Source organism: Xenopus tropicalis, chromosome 6 (assembly GCF_000004195.4).
Source record: "Xenopus tropicalis strain Nigerian chromosome 6, UCB_Xtro_10.0, whole genome shotgun sequence".
Classification (NCBI taxonomy): domain Eukaryota; kingdom Metazoa; phylum Chordata; class Amphibia; order Anura; family Pipidae; genus Xenopus; species Xenopus tropicalis.
In genome coordinates, this window is record NC_030682.2 from 73861785 (window position 1) to 73884923 (window position 23139).

The 23139-nt window shown below is 38.9% G+C and overlaps 1 protein-coding gene across 2 annotated transcripts in view; it reads left to right on the forward strand.

Moving 5' to 3' along the window:
• znf830 (zinc finger protein 830) overlaps window positions 1-23139 on the forward strand; it is a 61871-nt gene that overhangs the window by 12196 nt on the left and 26536 nt on the right. For both annotated transcript variants that reach the window (XM_012964521.3, NM_001004918.2), the window contains exon 5: window positions 20782-20999. In XM_012964521.3, coding sequence (XP_012819975.1) covers window positions 20782-20999 — 218 coding nt within the window. The remainder of the gene's footprint in view (window positions 1-20781; window positions 21000-23139) is intronic.

Sequence of the window (23139 nt, forward strand, 5' to 3'; positions counted from 1 at the left end):
AATTCATAAACACTTGGGCAATTTTGTGTGTGGCAAAAATGTAGGGTGAAAACCATTTTTATTGGAAAGTATACATTCAGACATTCTACAGCAAAGTACCAAAACTGCAAAGCTTTCCTAAATTTAGCATTTTTTATGTCATTTCTAAAAGTCACCTAAAAGCGTTGCAATTTGCCGCATTTATTTTACACAATTTTTTTTACATACAATGGCAGATCACCCTAAATATAAATGGGGGGGGGGGGTTGGCCAGCGCATGCATGTGAACACACGCTTTCTCTGCAGCTTCTGCTCCGGTGCCGCTACGAAGCTGTTATTAAAGCTACTCCAGGGACCCCAAACCTGCAAAAAAGAGGGGCCAAACCGCAACCCCTGCAACTCACCACGTTCTATGGATCGCAACCGAAAAACCCGCTGCTGGAGGGAAATCAAGATGGCGCCCAGACCTCTTCAAACTAATACTCCCCATCACGCAGCGAGACTGAAACAGAGCAGCAGGCAGATAAATATGCTACTCCCATGCAGCACATAACAGAAACCAGCCTAAAAACACTACTCTCAACTGAGAGAAGATATCTGCACATACACCAAGAGAGTCCTACAGGACCTGAAAGCAGACATATAAGCAGTGGCTGAACACACGGACCACCTAGAGTCCAAAATGGCGGAGCTAGTAGGGGTACACAACACAAATAAACTCCCAAGAATCCCTAATAGCAACACTACAGACAAAACTAGCAGACATAGAGGACCTCTCCAGAAGGAATAATCTGAGATTAAGGGGAGTCACGGAAGAGGTAACACAAGCCCAATTAAAGCTTTCCTTCTTTTCCATAACAGGAGACTGGCACCAAATGTTGAATCTTTAACTAAAAGCAAACCTATGGATATGGATGCAAGAAATGCATTTCTGCACAAAAGACCAAGCATCCTTAAAAAATAAACACTACAGGATGCTAGCTGCTGCAACTTCCAAAACAAAAAAAGAGATGTATGTATGTTTGAGATAATGCTGCAGAGACAGCTCTATAAGGGAGTAACTAAAATGCTCAATTTTAGACGTGCAGACTTTGCCAGTATAAGGGCATCTCTGCAATGTGTCAACTGGGAAAGGCTTTTCATGGGGTTAGACACAGAAGGAAACTGGAACATCTTTAAAACATTGCTTTGCAGGTATACACAACAGTATATCCCCCTTGTAAGCAAGGAGAGGCATCGCAAAGCAAAACCTTTATGGCTGAATAAAGGTGTTAGTGTTGAGGTTGGTAAGAAAAGACGTGCTTTTAGGACATTCAAGTTAGCTGGGACAGCAGAAACTTTCATCAGGTATAAGGAAGCAAATAAAGCATGCAAAAAAGCTATCAAGCAAGCTAAAATAGAAATGGAAAGGGATATTGCAGCTAGGAGTAAAAAGAATCCAAAATTATTAGTCTCAAAAGAGACTTGAACATGTAAAGGTAAACAAAGGTCCAGGGCCGGATGGGATTCATCCCAGGGTATTAAATGAGCTGAGCACTGTGATTGCCAAACCTCTTCACTTAATTTTTAGGATTCGTTGAGGTCTGCCATGGTGCCGAGAGACTGGCGGATTGCTAATGTGGTGCCGTTATTTAAAAAGGGATCCCGTTCTCAGCCTGAAAACTATAGGCCTGTTAGTCTGACATCAGTAGTAGGAAAAATTTTGGAAGGGGTAATAAGGGATAGGGTACTTGAATACATTGCAGTTCACAATACTATTAGTTTGTGCCAGCATGGTTTTATGCGTAACAGATCTTGCCAGACTAATTTAGTCGCCTTTTATGAGGAGGTGAGTGGGAACCTCGATGCTGGAATGGCAGTTGATGTCATCTACTTGGACTTTGCTAAAGCGTTTGATACAGTACCTCACAGAAGATTAATGATCAAATTAAGGAATATTGGCCTAGAACATAATATTTGTAATTGGATAGAGAACTGGCTGAAGGATAGAGTACAAAGAGTGGTGGTAAATGGAACATTTTCTAATCGGACCAGTGTGGTTAGTGGAGTACCGCAGGGGTCAGTCCTTGGTCCTTTGCTTTTTAACTTGTTTATTAATGACCTGGAGGTGGGCATAGACAGTACTGTTTCTATTTTTGCTGATGACACAAAATTGTGCAAAACTATAAGTTCCATGCAGGATGCTGCCGCTTTGCAGAGCGATTTGACAAAATTGGAAAACTGGGCAGCAAACTGGAAAATGAGGTTCAATGTTGATAAGTGCAAAGTTATGCATTTTGGTAGGAATAATATAAACGCGAACTATCTACTAAATGGTAGTGTGCTGGGGGTATCCTTAATGGAGAAGGATCTAGGGGTTTTTTTTGATAACAAGTTGTCTAATTCCAGGCTGTGTCATTCTGTGGCTACTAAAGCAAATAAAGTGCTGCCTTGTATAAAAAAGGGCATTGACTCAAGGGATGAGAACATAATTTTGCCCCTTTATAGGTCCCTGGTAAGGCCTCACCTTGAGTATGCAGTGCAGTTTTGGGCTCCAGTCCTTAAGAAGGATATTAATGAGCTGGAGAGAGTGCAGAGACGTGCAACTAAACTGGTTAAGGGGATGGAAGATTTAAACTATGAGGTTAGACTGTCGAGGTTGGGGTTGTTTTCTCTGGAAAAGAGGCGCTTGCGAGGGGACATGATTACTCTGTACAAGTACATTAGAGGGGATTATAGGCAGATGGGGGATGTTCTTTTTTCCCATAAAAACAATCAACGCACCAGAGGTCACCCCTTTAGATTAGAAGAAAGGAGCTTCCATTTGAAGCAGCGTAGGTGGTTTTTCACGGTGAGGGCAGTGAGGTTGTGGAATGCCCTTCCTAGTGATGTGGTAATGGCAGATTCTGTTAATGCCTTTAAGAGGGGCCTGGATGAGTTCTTGAACAATCAGAATATCCAAGGCTATTGTGATACTAATATCTACAGTTAGTACTAGTGGTTGTATTTATAGTTTATGTATGTGAGTGTATAGATTGGTAGGTGTGGGTTGTGTGTGCTGGGTTTACTTGGATGGGTTGAACTTGATGGACACTGGTCTTTTTTCAACCCTATGTAACTATGTAGCTTTAATAGTTAAGCAATCCTTAAACATAACCAGTGTACAACATTTAGCTGACTTTAAGGGAAGATGTCTAATTGTGGTATGCAAAATAAACCAACAACAATATACCTTAGTAAATGTAAATTCCCCCAACACAAATCAGTTAGAGTTTTTAAAACAGCTTTACCCATTACCCAAAACATATTGTAAAGCAGTAACCAGAAAAGCACTCAACTTCACCAAACTACTAATACAACATAACCTTTATGACATATGGAGAGTCCTGAACCCATCAGCTAAAGATTACACATACTATTCTCAATACCACAAATCATACACCAGAATTGACCTATTTTTGGTACACCCCCAAACACTAAAAAACATCTCACACAGTAATATTAACAGCACAACCTGGACAGACCATTCAGCGGTCTTGTTTACATTGCAAGAAATCCATCAATTTACTACTAAACCCCCATGGAGACTGAACAACTCACTACTCCAAGTCATTTTTCTCAATTAATGAAAACTCAGAGGTACAGAACACCATACTCTGGTGTGCACACAAAGCAGTAATCAGGGGCCACTTAATTAGCATAGCAACCCACAAAACCAAACAAGCAAAGTCCAAACAAAACCAGCTATTGTTACAACTAAACAAACTAGAGCAAGAAAAAGGAAATGCACCCTCCCTCCAAATTGCTCAGCAATTCAAAGTAAAAGAGGAGATTAATTTACTGATTCTCCGTAGATGCCACAACCAGCTAATCAAACTAAAAAGCAAAACATATGCTATGGGCAACAAAGCCAATGCAATCCTAAAAAAAAACAACTAATCCAGCAAACAATGCATCATAGAATAGAAAAAATTATATCACCAACAAAGGGACCCAGAATAAATCCATCAGACATAGCAAACACATTCGCACAATTCTATAGTGAGCTATACAACCTACAAAACCACCCCAACATAATTTACCATTAGAAACAGAAACACAGACCTTCCTAGAACAATTAAACCTCCCCACCTTACAAGCCACAACCTTCCCAGCACTAACAGCCCTCATTGCAACAGAAGAAGTATGGGCCGCAATAAAGAACATGCCACAAAGCAAAGCTCCAGGCTCAGATGGATACACAAATATTATAAAACATTTGCACCCTTAGTGATCCCTCACCTCACAAAAGCCCTAAACCAGGCAGCTACTACAGGTGTATTCCCCAAAGAAATGCTAGTATCACACATATCAACGATACCAAAACCAGGTAAATGCAAAAAATATCGCCCAATATCCCTCTTAAATGGGGATATTAAAAGATATACCACCATACTAGCTAAACTGCTTACAAACAGTCCTGCCCACATGCATTAACACAGTCCAAACAGGGTTCATAAAAGGACGCCAGTTACATGACAACACCAGACGACTTATAAATCTTACGCACAACATGCAACAAAACACCCCAGCCATACTACTGGCACTAGATGCCGAAAAGGCATTTGACAGGGTTAATTGGGCGTACCTCAAACAAGTAATGGCAAGATTCTGTATACCTCCACCATTTATTACAGCTATTATGGCCCTATACTCAAACCCCTCAACACAGGTAAACATTAATGGATTTCTATTAAACCCATTCAATTTAACCAATGGAACTAGGCAGGGATGCCCATTGTCACCACTAATATATGTGTTGAGCATTTAACCACTGGCCCAAGCGGTACGGCAAGCCCCAAAACTAAGAGGTGTTACTAAAGGACCCCTTGAGCACAAAATTTTACTGTTTGCTGATGATATTGCACTTATTTTGACCAACCCTACAGTCGCCTTACAGGAATTATTTGAACTACTATGGAGATTTGGGCAAATATCCCACTATAAACAACACTACGAAAACTCAAGCGCTACCGATTCATTGCCAACACTACAGGAACTAAAGAAGGAATACAAACTAGACTGGCAACCTTCAGCCGTCAACTACCTGGGGGTAAGGATTACGGCTAATCTGAAAGATTTATATCAACAAAACTACACCAATATAACAGAATATACAACAGACTTTGCAAAAATGGAAAACTACATGTATATCTTGGCTAGGGCGGATTAACGCAATAAAAATGTTAATACTCCACCAACTGCTGTACAAATTCAGAGTACTGTCCATCCCACTACCAAAAACCTTTTTTCAACATCTACAAAAGGTATTAATGACCTTCATCTGGAACATAAACAAACCAAGGATACCACAAAATGTAATATATGCCAGCAAGAAAAAAGCGGGATTATCTTGCCCCCACCTACTCATGTACTACAAAGCTACAATACTGGATCAAATGGCAGACTGGCATACCCCTTCAGGTACAAAGAAATTGGTAGACATAGAAAACTGGATATCCCATAAAAAATTTGGCACACAAGAGGACACATGGGAGACATCCCACCCTGGCTCTAGAATCAGCACCCCTACCGATCAAAGCAACTCTACAATCTTGGTATGTGGAGAAATACAACCGAACTCTCACAAAACCACTAACAGCTCTTGCAGCGATCACAATACTAGAGAATGTTATTACAGATCTGAATATGACACAATGGACACAATGTGGTGTAACAAAAATTGGGCCTCTATGACAAGGATGGCCTAAAAACTTTTACCACACTGCAAGCAAAATTCAGTCTCCCCAATAACCAGCTATATACATTTCTACGTATACAGCACTATCTGCAAACTAACAGACTGCTCACCAGCCCCCAACCAACAAGGTTCGATCAAAAATGCTGGCTAGCCCCAAACAAATCGAAAGGAATCGCCACCATATACAACTTACTGATACAAAAACGTTCAACAAAAACCCTAGCAGCAACCCAGAAATGGGAAAAAGACCTATCTATACCACTCAATACTGAAACCTGGGAACACATATACAACCAGACACCCAAAATCTCGCTCTCAACCATCAAGAGACCGCTATAAAAATCAGATGGTACATGACTCCGGAAAGGATAAATAAAGCTTACCCAAATGACTCAGAACTATGCTGGCCATGCCAGAGAGATAAAGGCACCTTACTACACACATGGTGGACGTGCCCAACAGCCCAAAAATTTTGGGCACAGACAGAGCAGCTCATTGAAAACCATACAGGCTTAAGCATGGAAATCCAGCCATCCCTAGCACTACTGGGAATACTCCCACAACAACTAAACAAAAGCAAAAAAACGCACAGTCCTACAAATAATAGCTAGCAGGAGTCTACTAGCGAGGAATTGGAAAACGCATACCCTGCCCACCTTATTGGACATTCAAACAGAACATGAACGCATAGTACTGTACGAGTCAGTCTTCACCTCAATAACACAAAAATGAGGTCAGACAATACACAACAGAGCCGAGCCCAAATGAATGTCAGAGGTCTACTGAACAGTTTGATGCCCAATATGCATATATTTACCAAAGTATGTGGTTATGTACAGACCTGAAATAAAAGTAGTGCATATCATATTTTTCACTTGCCAACCCAGCTTCTGCAAACAGAGCCCCTGACTGCATATTATGTGCCGTAAGACCCCCTAACTGTACAGAAACCCCCAGAAAACCATATATTCTTGGCAAATCAAACATGGGTAAGGACATATTCTACAGCAAACTACTAAACAACAAAGCTTTCATAAACTTAACGGTTTTGATGACCAAAAGAAGGTAGAAAAAAGTTTAGTAAAAGGTGTGTTGTGTGTGTAAATGTGTGTATATAGGTAAAAAAATGGGGAATGGGGGATGTTTTTTTTTCCCCATAAAAACGGTGAGGCCAGTGAGGTTGTGGAATGCCCTTCCTAGTGATGTCGTAATGGCAGATTCTGTTAATGCCTTTAAGAGGGGCCTGGATAAGTTTTTGAACAAGCAGAATATCCAAGGCTATTGTGATACTAATATCTACAGTTAGTGTGCTGCCACAGCAGTAGTTCTGTACACATTTTAGATATAGCGATTCTTAAGTGTTGCAAATCTCTTCATATGTAACAATTTCTTTTATGTATTGGGCTTTATGTATCCTTGCACTTCCTCCTCCCCCTCTCCTCTGGCCACTTCTAGAACTGTGTCCTTGCAACAGTCATTTTGCCAGGGCTGGTGAAATCAGTACCCACACTCATCTCTAAGCAAGGCTATCCAAGCATCGTTGGTATGTTTGCATTTTGTTTAATGCCTGCTTATTATAAGCTGTGTATTTTGCTGTTATGTGCATTCTGGTTGTAGTTGTGATTCACTATTTCTCCCTTAGCAGCCAACTGTTAGGCCCCTCTAGGACTGTATAATGCATATAAAATGTTTATATATATATATATATATATATGCTCAGGGTCGGACTGGGCCGCCGGGACACCGGGAAAAATCCCGGTGGGCCCCAGCCCTAGTGGGCCCCAGCGGCCCAGTCCGACCTTTGCCGGTGCTCCCCGCTACTGACTGTTCCTCCCCGACGCGTTCAATTTATACGCGCTCGGGGAGGACGTCAGGCGGGGGCCCTTCGGGGGGGTTAGGGGGGCCCTTGGGGGGGTTAGGGGACGCGGCTGGGGCACCTGCAGGGCCCCTGGGGCGGGAGCCCCGGTAGGCCCTCCACCCCCCAGTCCGACCCTGTATATGCTTCTATTGTATTTTAAAGCTGCAGGAAAACCCGAGAAAGATCTTTTTAAAGTTATGGATGGGTTGAATTTTAAATCTAAGTATGCAGCTAATTACCCAGAAGGAAATTTCAAGTCTAAGTATGCAGCTAATTGCCTTGAAGGAAATGTTGCTGGCATTGTTGGATCTAATATTAAGGCTGTGCCTTCATTAATTGTTGCTGGACTGCAAACAGACTGTGTGTCCTCACTAGTGGACAGAGGTAATTTGCAAACTGACTATGCTTCTATACAAGTGGATGATAATTCACAAATTGATTATGCCTTTTCACGACCTGAAAACAGTTCTCAAATCGACTATGCTTCCTTGCCAATTGGTGGTAACTTACAATCAGAGGATGTATCTTTATCAGTTAATGGTAACTTGCAAATTGATTTTGCTCCCTTAGAAACTGATGGTAATCCACAAATTGATTATACTTTTTTACAAATGGATGAGAATTTACAAATTGATTATGCCCTGATACTAATGGAGGGTATTTTTAAAAATGTACAAATTGATTATGCCCCGTTATCAATGGAGGATAATTTTGATTCTGCCCCTTCAGGAATTGATGGTTATCTACATAGTGGTGGTCCTTCTTTATTATCAGATGGTAACTTACAGGTCTTTCTCAAAAAATTAGCATATTGTGATAAAGTTCATTATTTTCTGTAATGTACTGATAAACATTAGACTTTCATATATTTTAGATTCATTACACACAACTGAAGTAGTTCAAGCCTTTTATTGTTTTAATATTGATGATTGTTGCATACAGCTCATGAAAACCCAAAATTCCTATCTCAAAAAATTAGCATATCATGAAAAGGTTCTCTAAACGAGCTATTAACCTAATCATCTGAATCAACTAATTAACTCTAAACACCTGCAAAAGATTCCTGAGGCTTTTAAAAACTCCCAGGCTGGTTCATTACTCAAAACCGCAATCATGGGTAAGACTGCCGACCTGACTGCTGTCCAGAAGGCCATCATTGACACCCTAAAGCAAGAGGGTAAGACACAGAAAGAAATTTCCTAACGAAAAGGCTGTTCCCAGAGTGCTGTATCAAGGCACCTCAGTGGGAAGTCTGTGGGAAGGAAAAAGTGTGGCAGAAAACGCTGCACAACGAGAAGAGGTGACCGGGCCCTGAGGAAGATTGTGGAGAAGAAACATCCAGAGCCACCGTGTACAGGAGTGTGCAGGAAATGGGCTACAGGTGCCGCATTCCCCAGGTCAAGCCACTTTTGAACCAGAAACAGCGGCAGAAGCGCCTGACCTGGGCTACAGAGAAGCAGCACTGGACTGTTGCTCAGTGGTCCAAATTACTTTTTTCGGATGAAAGCAAATTTTGCATGTCATTCGGAAATCAAGGTGCCAGAGTCTGGAGGAAGACTGGGGAGAGGGAAATGCCAAAATGCCTGAAGTCCAGTGTCAAGTACCCACAGTCAGTGATGGTCTGGGGTGCCATGTCAGCTGCTGGTGTTGGTCCACTGTGTTTTATCAAGGGCAGGGTCAATGCAGCTAGCTATCAGGAGATTTTGGAGCACTTCATGCTTCCATCTGCTGAAAAGCTTTATGGAGATGAAGATTTCATTTTTCAGCACGACCTGGCACCTGCTCACAGTGCCAAAACCACTGGTAAATGGTTTACTGCCCATGGTATTACTGTGCTCAATTGACCTGCCAACTCTACTGACCAGAACCCCATAGAGAATCTGTGGGATAGTGTGAAGAGAAAGTTGAGAGACACAAGACCCAACACTCTGGATGAGCTTAAGGCCGCTATTGAAGCATCCTGGGCCTCCATAACACCTGAGCAGTGCCACAGGCTGATTGCCTCCATGCCATGCCGCATTGAAGCAGTCATTTCTGCAAAAGGATTCCCGACCAAGTATTGAGTGCATAACTGAACATAATTATTTGAAGGTTGACTTCTTTTTGTATTAAAAACACTTTTCTTTTATTGGTCGGATGATATATGCTAATTTTTTGAGACAGGAATTTTGGGTTTTCATGAGCTGTATGCCACAATCATCAATATTAAAACAATAAAAGGCTTGAACTACTTCAGTTGTGTGTAATGAATCTAAAATGTATGAAAGTCTAATGTTTATCAGTACATTACAGAAAATAATGAACTTTATCACAATATGCTAATTTTTTGAGAAGGACCTGTATTAAGTTTGGATCAGGAAAATATTGTTGATAATACAAAACCTATGTGTACAGAGTTTGTGCCTTTTTTGCAAAACATTGCTAATTTAAATAATGTAGAATTGGGTAACATAAAGTCTGATGCTCCACAATGTGAGGATTTAGAGCATATTAAGTTTAAAAGGATGGAAAAAAGAAAAAATATTATGAATAATTCTCCTTCTGATGAGGTAATATATGATAAACAAATGAGTAAATGTGTTTGGCAGAATTAGCAAATTTTAAATTTATCAACTCATCAGTTAAATAAGGAGGAAATTGAAGTACTGCAAAAAGGTTTAAATTTTTGCCCAACTTGTAATATGGATTATTTTAAAATGTATGTAGACTTTTAAAAATGTATCAGAAAAATTGCCTTGAAGCAATATTTTAAGGTTAAAGAATTGCAAAGTTCGGTTAAAGCTAATACAACAACTGTTCAATCTGATGAAATGGTTATGGATGTAATTTTAGATAGCGATGGGGGTGATAATAAAGCACAGGGTTGTTTTAGTAAAGAAGAAATGGAAATTATTAAATTTATGGCTCAGTGTGCAGAAGAGTATGATTTAACAGAAACTATAATTCATAGTGATTTTAAGGGAGAGACAGTTTTCTCCCCAGATATCCCTCCAGGGAATGCCATTTTGATGTATAAAAAAGTGGTAGAACAAGAATTATTAAAGATTTTTGAAAAAGATCTACAGATTGGAGGTTTCGGGATAATTTGACCCGTAAACAAAGGAGAGCCCTAGTAAGTCTAAAAAAGGATAGTAATATCTGTATTAAAAGGGCAGAGAGGTAAAGTTGTAGTATTAGATACAGGTCAATATAAAAAAAAATGGTAATGGATATTTTATGTGATCAAAAGACATATGAATATATGAAGGATAATTTGCTCAAAAAATACAAAAGGGAACTGCAACAGCTATTGGATGCAAAAAGTCAAGAAATTTTAAATAAATCAGAATTTGAATATATATGAAGGGAAAACCCAATTATGGCTCATATTTATGCCTTGCCCAAGCTGCATAAAAATGTTACTTGTCCCCCAGGGAGGCCAATAGTCTCGAGTATAGTTACTCACAGAAGGTCTCAGTGCATATGTTGATTATTATCTTAATGATATTGTAAAGTCTACACCTGCATATATACGTGTTAGCCAGGATGCCTCCTCTGAAATCTCTACTATTAAATGGAAAAATAGCTATATTTGGGTCACATTGGATGTGCAAGCATTGTATTCACGCATAAATCATGTTGATGGGCTTAAGGCAGTCAACATGTAATTATGTAGATATTTAAAATCAGACGAACAAATAAGATTTTTATTAGATGCTGTTGAATTTATTCTCTCCCACAATGTGATGACTTTTGATGGTAGGTATTATAGGCAACTGATAGGAACCGCAATGGGGGCCAAATTTGCGCCCTCATATGCTGGTCTTTTTATGGCAATGTGGGAGGAAGAATATATTTATGGAACCGATAACCCATACCACGATAGCATTGTCAGGTGGTATCGCTATATAGATGATGTCATGGTGTTGGATGGGGAGAAAAATGAGTTACCTGGCTTTCTGCATTATGTCAATAGTAACTCATATGATATTAATTTCACTTTGGAATATGATATGCAAACAATTATCTTTCTAGATCTGACCTTCTATATAGAAAAGGGACAAATTAATACGAGACTTTTTAGGAAATTAGTGGCGGGCAATACAATTCTGAGAAGAGATTTGTTTCATCCAGAACATACAGTAAAATCAATACCATATGCACAATTAGTGAGACTCTATAGAAACTGTTCCAGCTATGATGTATTTAAAGAACAAGCGAGGCATGAATGTGAGAGGCTTGGGAAAAGAGGATATAAAAAATGTGATCTACAAATGGCGTTACAAAGAGTAGATGAGTTGAAGGATAATGATAACAGTAGGGGTTACAAAAAAGGCAAAAAAGTTAAAATCACCAAAATTGAAAAGAAAGAAGAAATAAGATGCATCTTAGATTTTGGAGTCCAATATAAACAAATTGGAAAGGTAATTAAAAGAAATTGGAACATTTTACAGGCAGATCCAATACTAAACAAGTTAAATATTAAACCAGGTGTGGTGAAGAGAAAAGCTAAATTGATAGCAGGAATTGTAGCGGATTAACGCAATAAAAATGTTAATACTCCACCAACTGCTGTACAAATTCAGAGTACTGTCCATCCCACTACCAAAAACCTTTTTTCAACATCTACAAAAGGTATTAATGACCTTCATCTGGAACATAAACAAACCAAGGATACCACAAAATGTAATATATGCCAGCAAGAAAAAAGCGGGATTATCTTGCCCCCACCTACTCATGTACTACAAAGCTACAATACTGGATCAAATGGCAGACTGGCATACCCCTTCAGGTACAAAGAAATTGGTAGACATAGAAAACTGGATATCCCATAAAAAATTTGGCACACAAGAGGACACATGGGAGACATCCCACCCTGGCTCTAGAATCAGCACCCCTACCGATCAAAGCAACTCTACAATCTTGGTATGTGGAGAAATACAACCGAACTCTCACAAAACCACTAACAGCTCTTGCAGCGATCACAATACTAGAGAATGTTATTACAGATCTGAATATGACACAATGGACACAATGTGGTGTAACAAAAATTGGGCCTCTATGACAAGGATGGCCTAAAAACTTTTACCACACTGCAAGCAAAATTCAGTCTCCCCAATAACCAGCTATATACATTTCTACGTATACAGCACTATCTGCAAACTAACAGACTGCTCACCAGCCCCCAACCAACAAGGTTCGATCAAAAATGCTGGCTAGCCCCAAACAAATCGAAAGGAATCGCCACCATATACAACTTACTGATACAAAAACGTTCAACAAAAACCCTAGCAGCAACCCAGAAATGGGAAAAAGACCTATCTATACCACTCAATACTGAAACCTGGGAACACATATACAACCAGACACCCAAAATCTCGCTCTCAACCATCAAGAGACCGCTATAAAAATCAGATGGTACATGACTCCGGAAAGGATAAATAAAGCTTACCCAAATGACTCAGAACTATGCTGGCCATGCCAGAGAGATAAAGGCACCTTACTACACACATGGTGGACGTGCCCAACAGCCCAAAAATTTTGGGCACAGACAGAGCAGCTCATTGAAAACCATACAGGCTTAAGCATGGAAATCCAGCCATCCCTAGCACTACTGGGAATACTCCCACAACAACTAAACAAAAGCAAAAAAACGCACAGTCCTACAAATAATAGCTAGCAGGAGTCTACTAGCGAGGAATTGGAAAACGCATACCCTGCCCACCTTATTGGACATTCAAACAGAACATGAACGCATAGTACTGTACGAGTCAGTCTTCACCTCAATAACACAAAAATGAGGTCAGACAATACACAACAGAGCCGAGCCCAAATGAATGTCAGAGGTCTACTGAACAGTTTGATGCCCAATATGCATATATTTACCAAAGTATGTGGTTATGTACAGACCTGAAATAAAAGTAGTGCATATCATATTTTTCACTTGCCAACCCAGCTTCTGCAAACAGAGCCCCTGACTGCATATTATGTGCCGTAAGACCCCCTAACTGTACAGAAACCCCCAGAAAACCATATATTCTTGGCAAATCAAACATGGGTAAGGACATATTCTACAGCAAACTACTAAACAACAAAGCTTTCATAAACTTAACGGTTTTGATGACCAAAAGAAGGTAGAAAAAAGTTTAGTAAAAGGTGTGTTGTGTGTGTAAATGTGTGTATATAGGTAAAAAAATGGGGAATGGGGGATGTTTTTTTTTCCCCATAAAAACGGTGAGGCCAGTGAGGTTGTGGAATGCCCTTCCTAGTGATGTCGTAATGGCAGATTCTGTTAATGCCTTTAAGAGGGGCCTGGATAAGTTTTTGAACAAGCAGAATATCCAAGGCTATTGTGATACTAATATCTACAGTTAGTGTGCTGCCACAGCAGTAGTTCTGTACACATTTTAGATATAGCGATTCTTAAGTGTTGCAAATCTCTTCATATGTAACAATTTCTTTTATGTATTGGGCTTTATGTATCCTTGCACTTCCTCCTCCCCCTCTCCTCTGGCCACTTCTAGAACTGTGTCCTTGCAACAGTCATTTTGCCAGGGCTGGTGAAATCAGTACCCACACTCATCTCTAAGCAAGGCTATCCAAGCATCGTTGGTATGTTTGCATTTTGTTTAATGCCTGCTTATTATAAGCTGTGTATTTTGCTGTTATGTGCATTCTGGTTGTAGTTGTGATTCACTATTTCTCCCTTAGCAGCCAACTGTTAGGCCCCTCTAGGACTGTATAATGCATATAAAATGTTTATATATATATATATATATATATGCTCAGGGTCGGACTGGGCCGCCGGGACACCGGGAAAAATCCCGGTGGGCCCCAGCCCTAGTGGGCCCCAGCGGCCCAGTCCGACCTTTGCCGGTGCTCCCCGCTACTGACTGTTCCTCCCCGACGCGTTCAATTTATACGCGCTCGGGGAGGACGTCAGGCGGGGGCCCTTCGGGGGGGTTAGGGGGGCCCTTGGGGGGGTTAGGGGACGCGGCTGGGGCACCTGCAGGGCCCCTGGGGCGGGAGCCCCGGTGGGCCCTCCACCCCCCAGTCCGACCCTGTATATGCTTCTATTGTATTTTAAAGCTGCAGGAAAACCCGAGAAAGATCTTTTTAAAGTTATGGATGGGTTGAATTTTAAATCTAAGTATGCAGCTAATTACCCAGAAGGAAATTTCAAGTCTAAGTATGCAGCTAATTGCCTTGAAGGAAATGTTGCTGGCATTGTTGGATCTAATATTAAGGCTGTGCCTTCATTAATTGTTGCTGGACTGCAAACAGACTGTGTGTCCTCACTAGTGGACAGAGGTAATTTGCAAACTGACTATGCTTCTATACAAGTGGATGATAATTCACAAATTGATTATGCCTTTTCACGACCTGAAAACAGTTCTCAAATCGACTATGCTTCCTTGCCAATTGGTGGTAACTTACAATCAGAGGATGTATCTTTATCAGTTAATGGTAACTTGCAAATTGATTTTGCTCCCTTAGAAACTGATGGTAATCCACAAATTGATTATACTTTTTTACAAATGGATGAGAATTTACAAATTGATTATGCCCTGATACTAATGGAGGGTATTTTTAAAAATGTACAAATTGATTATGCCCCGTTATCAATGGAGGATAATTTTGATTCTGCCCCTTCAGGAATTGATGGTTATCTACATAGTGGTGGTCCTTCTTTATTATCAGATGGTAACTTACAGGTCTTTCTCAAAAAATTAGCATATTGTGATAAAGTTCATTATTTTCTGTAATGTACTGATAAACATTAGACTTTCATATATTTTAGATTCATTACACACAACTGAAGTAGTTCAAGCCTTTTATTGTTTTAATATTGATGATTGTTGCATACAGCTCATGAAAACCCAAAATTCCTATCTCAAAAAATTAGCATATCATGAAAAGGTTCTCTAAACGAGCTATTAACCTAATCATCTGAATCAACTAATTAACTCTAAACACCTGCAAAAGATTCCTGAGGCTTTTAAAAACTCCCAGGCTGGTTCATTACTCAAAACCGCAATCATGGGTAAGACTGCCGACCTGACTGCTGTCCAGAAGGCCATCATTGACACCCTAAAGCAAGAGGGTAAGACACAAAGAAATTTCCTAACGAAAAGGCTGTTCCCAGAGTGCTGTATCAAGGCACCTCAGTGGGAAGTCTGTGGGAAGGAAAAAGTGTGGCAGAAAACGCTGCACAACGAGAAGAGGTGACCGGGCCCTGAGGAAGATTGTGGAGAAGAAACATCCAGAGCCACCGTGTACAGGAGTGTGCAGGAAATGGGCTACAGGTGCCGCATTCCCCAGGTCAAGCCACTTTTGAACCAGAAACAGCGGCAGAAGCGCCTGACCTGGGCTACAGAGAAGCAGCACTGGACTGTTGCTCAGTGGTCCAAATTACTTTTTTCGGATGAAAGCAAATTTTGCATGTCATTCGGAAATCAAGGTGCCAGAGTCTGGAGGAAGACTGGGGAGAGGGAAATGCCAAAATGCCTGAAGTCCAGTGTCAAGTACCCACAGTCAGTGATGGTCTGGGGTGCCATGTCAGCTGCTGGTGTTGGTCCACTGTGTTTTATCAAGGGCAGGGTCAATGCAGCTAGCTATCAGGAGATTTTGGAGCACTTCATGCTTCCATCTGCTGAAAAGCTTTATGGAGATGAAGATTTCATTTTTCAGCACGACCTGGCACCTGCTCACAGTGCCAAAACCACTGGTAAATGGTTTACTGCCCATGGTATTACTGTGCTCAATTGACCTGCCAACTCTACTGACCAGAACCCCATAGAGAATCTGTGGGATAGTGTGAAGAGAAAGTTGAGAGACACAAGACCCAACACTCTGGATGAGCTTAAGGCCGCTATTGAAGCATCCTGGGCCTCCATAACACCTGAGCAGTGCCACAGGCTGATTGCCTCCATGCCATGCCGCATTGAAGCAGTCATTTCTGCAAAAGGATTCCCGACCAAGTATTGAGTGCATAACTGAACATAATTATTTGAAGGTTGACTTCTTTTTGTATTAAAAACACTTTTCTTTTATTGGTCGGATGATATATGCTAATTTTTTGAGACAGGAATTTTGGGTTTTCATGAGCTGTATGCCACAATCATCAATATTAAAACAATAAAAGGCTTGAACTACTTCAGTTGTGTGTAATGAATCTAAAATGTATGAAAGTCTAATGTTTATCAGTACATTACAGAAAATAATGAACTTTATCACAATATGCTAATTTTTTGAGAAGGACCTGTATTAAGTTTGGATCAGGAAAATATTGTTGATAATACAAAACCTATGTGTACAGAGTTTGTGCCTTTTTTGCAAAACATTGCTAATTTAAATAATGTAGAATTGGGTAACATAAAGTCTGATGCTCCACAATGTGAGGATTTAGAGCATATTAAGTTTAAAAGGATGGAAAAAAGAAAAAATATTATGAATAATTCTCCTTCTGATGAGGTAATATATGATAAACAAATGAGTAAATGTGTTTGGCAGAATTAGCAAATTTTAAATTTATCAACTCATCAGTTAAATAAGGAGGAAATTGAAGTACTGCAAAAAGGTTTAAATTTTTGCCCAACTTGTAATATGGATTATTTTAAAATGTATGTAGACTTTTAAAAATGTATCAGAAAAATTGCCTTGAAGCAATATTTTAAGGTTAAAGAATTGCAAAGTTCGGTTAAAGCTAATACAACAACTGTTCAATCTGATGAAATGGTTATGGATGTAATTTTAGATAGCGATGGGGGTGATAATAAAGCACAGGGTTGTTTTAGTAAAGAAGAAATGGAAATTATTAAATTTATGGCTCAGTGTGCAGAAGAGTATGATTTAACAGAAACTATAATTCATAGTGATTTTAAGGGAGAGACAGTTTTCTCCCCAGATATCCCTCCAGGGAATGCCATTTTGATGTATAAAAAAGTGGTAGAACAAGAATTATTAAAGATTTTTGAAAAAGATCTACAGATTGGAGGTTTCGGGATAATTTGACCCGTAAACAAAGGAGAGCCCTAGTAAGTCTAAAAAAGGATAGTAATATCTGTATTAAAAGGGCAGAGAGGTAAAGTTGTAGTATTAGATACAGGTCAATATAAAAAAAAATGGTAATGGATATTTTATGTGATCAAAAGACATATGAATATATGAAGGATAATTTGCTCAAAAAATACAAAAGGGAACTGCAACAGCTATTGGATGCAAAAAGTCAAGAAATTTTAAATAAATCAGAATTTGAATATATATGAAGGGAAAACCCAATTATGGCTCATATTTATGCCTTGCCCAAGCTGCATAAAAATGTTACTTGTCCCCCAGGGAGGCCAATAGTCTCGAGTATAGTTACTCACAGAAGGTCTCAGTGCATATGTTGATTATTATCTTAATGATATTGTAAAGTCTACACCTGCATATATACGTGTTAGCCAGGATGCCTCCTCTGAAATCTCTACTATTAAATGGAAAAATAGCTATATTTGGGTCACATTGGATGTGCAAGCATTGTATTCACGCATAAATCATGTTGATGGGCTTAAGGCAGTCAACATGTAATTATGTAGATATTTAAAATCAGACGAACAAATAAGATTTTTATTAGATGCTGTTGAATTTATTCTCTCCCACAATGTGATGACTTTTGATGGTAGGTATTATAGGCAACTGATAGGAACCGCAATGGGGGCCAAATTTGCGCCCTCATATGCTGGTCTTTTTATGGCAATGTGGGAGGAAGAATATATTTATGGAACCGATAACCCATACCACGATAGCATTGTCAGGTGGTATCGCTATATAGATGATGTCATGGTGTTGGATGGGGAGAAAAATGAGTTACCTGGCTTTCTGCATTATGTCAATAGTAACTCATATGATATTAATTTCACTTTGGAATATGATATGCAAACAATTATCTTTCTAGATCTGACCTTCTATATAGAAAAGGGACAAATTAATACGAGACTTTTTAGGAAATTAGTGGCGGGCAATACAATTCTGAGAAGAGATTTGTTTCATCCAGAACATACAGTAAAATCAATACCATATGCACAATTAGTGAGACTCTATAGAAACTGTTCCAGCTATGATGTATTTAAAGAACAAGCGAGGCATGAATGTGAGAGGCTTGGGAAAAGAGGATATAAAAAATGTGATCTACAAATGGCGTTACAAAGAGTAGATGAGTTGAAGGATAATGATAACAGTAGGGGTTACAAAAAAGGCAAAAAAGTTAAAATCACCAAAATTGAAAAGAAAGAAGAAATAAGATGCATCTTAGATTTTGGAGTCCAATATAAACAAATTGGAAAGGTAATTAAAAGAAATTGGAACATTTTACAGGCAGATCCAATACTAAACAAGTTAAATATTAAACCAGGTGTGGTGAAGAGAAAAGCTAAATTGATAGCAGGAATTGTAGCCCCTAATAAACTAAAATTAAAAGAAAAAGGAACAACATGGCTGGGTGATTTAAAAGGCTTTTTTCCATGTAAGCGTTGCAAATCATGTAAGCATAGTGGCAATAAAAAAACTTATTTGAGTAAAAATACGGATAAAGAATGTAAGATTGATACCTATATATCATGTCAAACACAATATGTAGTTTACTGTTTGCAGTGTGAATGTGGTTCCCTTTATGTAGGACGAACTATAAGACAGTTAAGAACGAGATTAGGAGAGCACCTGAGAGGGTTAAAAAATAGTGATAATCCTTTATATAAAAATTTTGAGTATGTACATAAAGGAAAGCAGATGAAACCGAACAAAAACTATACAACATTTACTGGTCTGGGTTACTCTAAAGGTGAAAATATGAATATAAATATTTTATATCTATGTACTGATGTCTATTTTTATATTTATTGGTTTTATTGTTATTTATTTATGTTATGCACTGGTATGCACTTGGTATGTTTATGCATCTTGGAGGTATCTGGATAATGATTTTTCCATGTGCAATATTAATATACGATATGAAATTATAATGTGATTATAGCTGTTACAATCATAGCAATAGTGATTATAGCTATTACAACCATAGCAATTGCCTTTTGGCATATTGGACATGTTTGGAGATCTCCAGGATGCAACAATAACACTATGTATTTAAACAATATCATTGATTTTTTGCACAGTTATGCACTTTAAATTTTTAAATATTGATTATGAAATTTGTTTTACCTGATTTTCAAGGTGTAAGACTTATCGAAATAGTCAAGTTTTTGTGGTTTTTGTGTTTTTGTATAATTTTCTGATTTGTGCTATGTGCAGGGCTGACTGAAAGCCCTTAGCTAGGTATATTTCAAGCTCTTGATATTTTATGAGCTTGTTACAGAGTTGGATAGTAACCCTGCACACTGTATAAATTAAATTTTGAAGGTAAATAAAGGAAGTGACACAAACATACCACACCTCCTCTGATGAAGCACCACATGGTGCGAAACGCGTTAGGAGAGTGGGTACCATGAGGCACTGGGATGTACCTATCCATTGTTTGGTATAGTATGCTTTATATGTTAGTTTTTGTTGATTTGTTAATTTGAGCCAATAAATGTTGTTGTTTTTATTCCACTGAAATTTCTGCTGTTTATTCATATGCTTCTATTGTATTTCATCCGTATTTTACATACCCAGAATGTATTCAGATACCATTGTACTGTTTGTACCTACAGTACCTTCTTTTGATCATCATCATTAAACAAGTTCAAAACTTTTACAGTGTGGTGATTGAAGGGCGAGTAAACTGCCTGTTGATTCACTTCTCGTAGTGATGGGTGGTTGTATATATAGTTTATGTATGTGAGTGTATAGATTGGTAAGTATAGCTTGTGTGTGCTGGGTTTACTTGGATGGGTTGAACTTGATGGACTCTGGTCTTTTTTCAACCCTATGTAACTAACTATTATAGTGCAATTATAATATAGGAAAAAAATCACCCTGCTACAGTGTTGCAATACAAAAAAGAATAACTATAATACATAGATTGTGCCTCACCTTGGGCAGGGCTGGAATTAGGGGTAAGCAGAAGAGGCAGCTGCCTACGGCGCCCGGTTGGCTAGGCCCGCCCCTGACCTTGATTGCCACCTTTGGTTTGGGGTTTTGTTAAATGGAGCATATTACCGTTGGCTGAAAAATTTTGATGCTTAGAAACTTTATGCTTCCGCTTATTTTATTTTTGCTTAGAGGCTGATGGTGACTAAGGCAGTTATGTGATTGTTTTATAATTAAGATTACCAGAAGGGTTTTTCGAGACAGAAGAGACGTCATCTGCCAAACACGCTGCAGAGAAAGCACCAAGCCTGAAATTACTGGCAGGGGACTATGAAGATGATGATGAAGTAGAGGGTGAAGAATATGAAAATGTCAATGAGGCATCCACCTCTCTACAGAAGCCAGCAGAAATCCCTCTACCACCACCTACATCGAGTGCTGACAGACTCCCAGCAGGTAGCACTGAATTTATGTTAATGGGAAATGAAGAACTGGGTGCCTAGAAAAATAAAGAAAATAGACGTTGCAGTGAGTTTTCTTGACAGTTTTCAACATTTGAATTATATTCCTGTAAATTTTAATTGGTAACCAGGCTATGCAAATATTTCATATTTTGTTATCCTAAAGGGGGTAGTTCACCTTCCAATTAGCTTTGAATATGATGTAGACATTGATATTCTGATATCATTTGCAATCGGTCTTCATTTTTCAGTTTTAGTAATTTAGCATTTTGTCCAGCAGTTCTCCATTTTATTTACCCCAGCAACCAAGCAGTGGTTGAAATGGGAATATTAATAGTAGAGGGCCTTAAAGAAAGATATGTAATAAAAAGTAACAATAATACTTTGTAGCCTTACAGAGCAATAATTTCTGGCTACTGGGGTCAGTGACCTTCGTTTGAAAACTGGTAAGAGGCAGAAGAGAGAGGCAACTATACTTCATAGTTCAAAATACCTTTCTATCCAGATAACTGGACAATTGGATGGCTAGGTAATGCGAAAAGAAGGGTTCTTCCTGATTGGCAAGGTATTTTCTGGTGCTTTTGTGCCACAGGAGAGTTTATTTCCCCCGGGTCCCAAGGCACCTTTTCCTTTTCAACATTGAGATAGCACAAACAGGATCAGGTTTGGTCAGCCTATTAAGTCAACAATAGCCAAGTAACAAGATAACAGGTCTTCCTGAATAATTCAGTTGCCTAATAGCACCTGCTAGTGGAGAAACTGTTCCAGTGGTGGCCACAATACCCCTAAGTAGTGAGAGATGGGGGTCCTCTTTCACTGCTTTATGTGCATCGCTAAAGGTGCTTTTCATTTTTTATCAAGCATGGTAACAGCATTTTGGCTGCTGCTGACTAACGGCACAAGGTGCCTGGCGTGATACAGCTACCTAACAATGCTAGTACAGTGGTTGTTAAAATGCTCTAATGTATGTTTTTGGGCTTGGAACCTTCTGCACTTGCTGTGTTAGACAGTTTTTAATTTATTTTATGGGAAGCAGCATGAGTGATTTAATAGCATTTCTTTGCAAGTTGAAATATAGTGTTGAATAATTTCCCTATATGCCATTAGTTCCAGACTCTCTGAATCAACGTGTTTAGTAAAATCCATTTATGCATAATTGTACAGTGACTTGAATAACAATATCCCCACATGCTAAATACAAAATAAAGTAAGTGGCAGAGGGTACTGACATCCCAAATACATAAAAGGACAAAGTGAAATTCTTTTGTGGGTGCCAGTGTGTTAGACACCCCCAAGTGAATATAATTGCTAATATAATATAATGGCCTTCACTCATTTGTTGAAAAGTGCACTGACACAGGGTACCATTCTTGCATCATCTTTCCTGATGCCATAGATTTTTTGTGCCACTGTCCAATATATAAACCCACTTATTTTACAGCGCTGCAGAATGTGTTGGCGCTTTATAAATACATGTTAACAATAATAGTAAGTAAAATTTGCTACATATATTTAAGTGGATGAACCTGCAATATAGTAACTAATGCTAATACTACCTTCTATTAAGTATCACACCCCAACTGGGCTTATTCTAGTGACTAAAGTTAAACAGCTACAAAACATACATCTTAGGATACCAAGACGCATATACTAACATTATTATTAATACAAATATGTATTTATTATTTGTTGTTATTATAATTATACATGGGTAGACTGTGTCAAATAAAAACATGGTACAGCTTAGTTTCGCACAGGGACTTCTCTGTATTTTTTTTTTTTTTTAACATCTGCTCCCAGTAATTTCTGTATTCTCTACTATATTTTGTTGATCGCAGCTTATGCTAGGCCATCTTAACGTTTTTACGTTGCCCCTGGGTACACGTTACAACAAAATTAAGTGTTTGACTCCCTTTGGGATAGCAAGAAACTTTTGGTACCACTGTGATCTGACCAAATTTTAATGCCTATTGCAGATGTTGCTTTTTACAACCATACCAAGAACAGCACATTCTATTCTAATATTTGCTAAATATTCATCTGGTTAATGTGTTATTTAAATATGTTCTTTCTTTAAAGCTATAATAAATTAGCAGACTTATGGTACCCATTTGTTGGCCAATCAAATCAGAGTG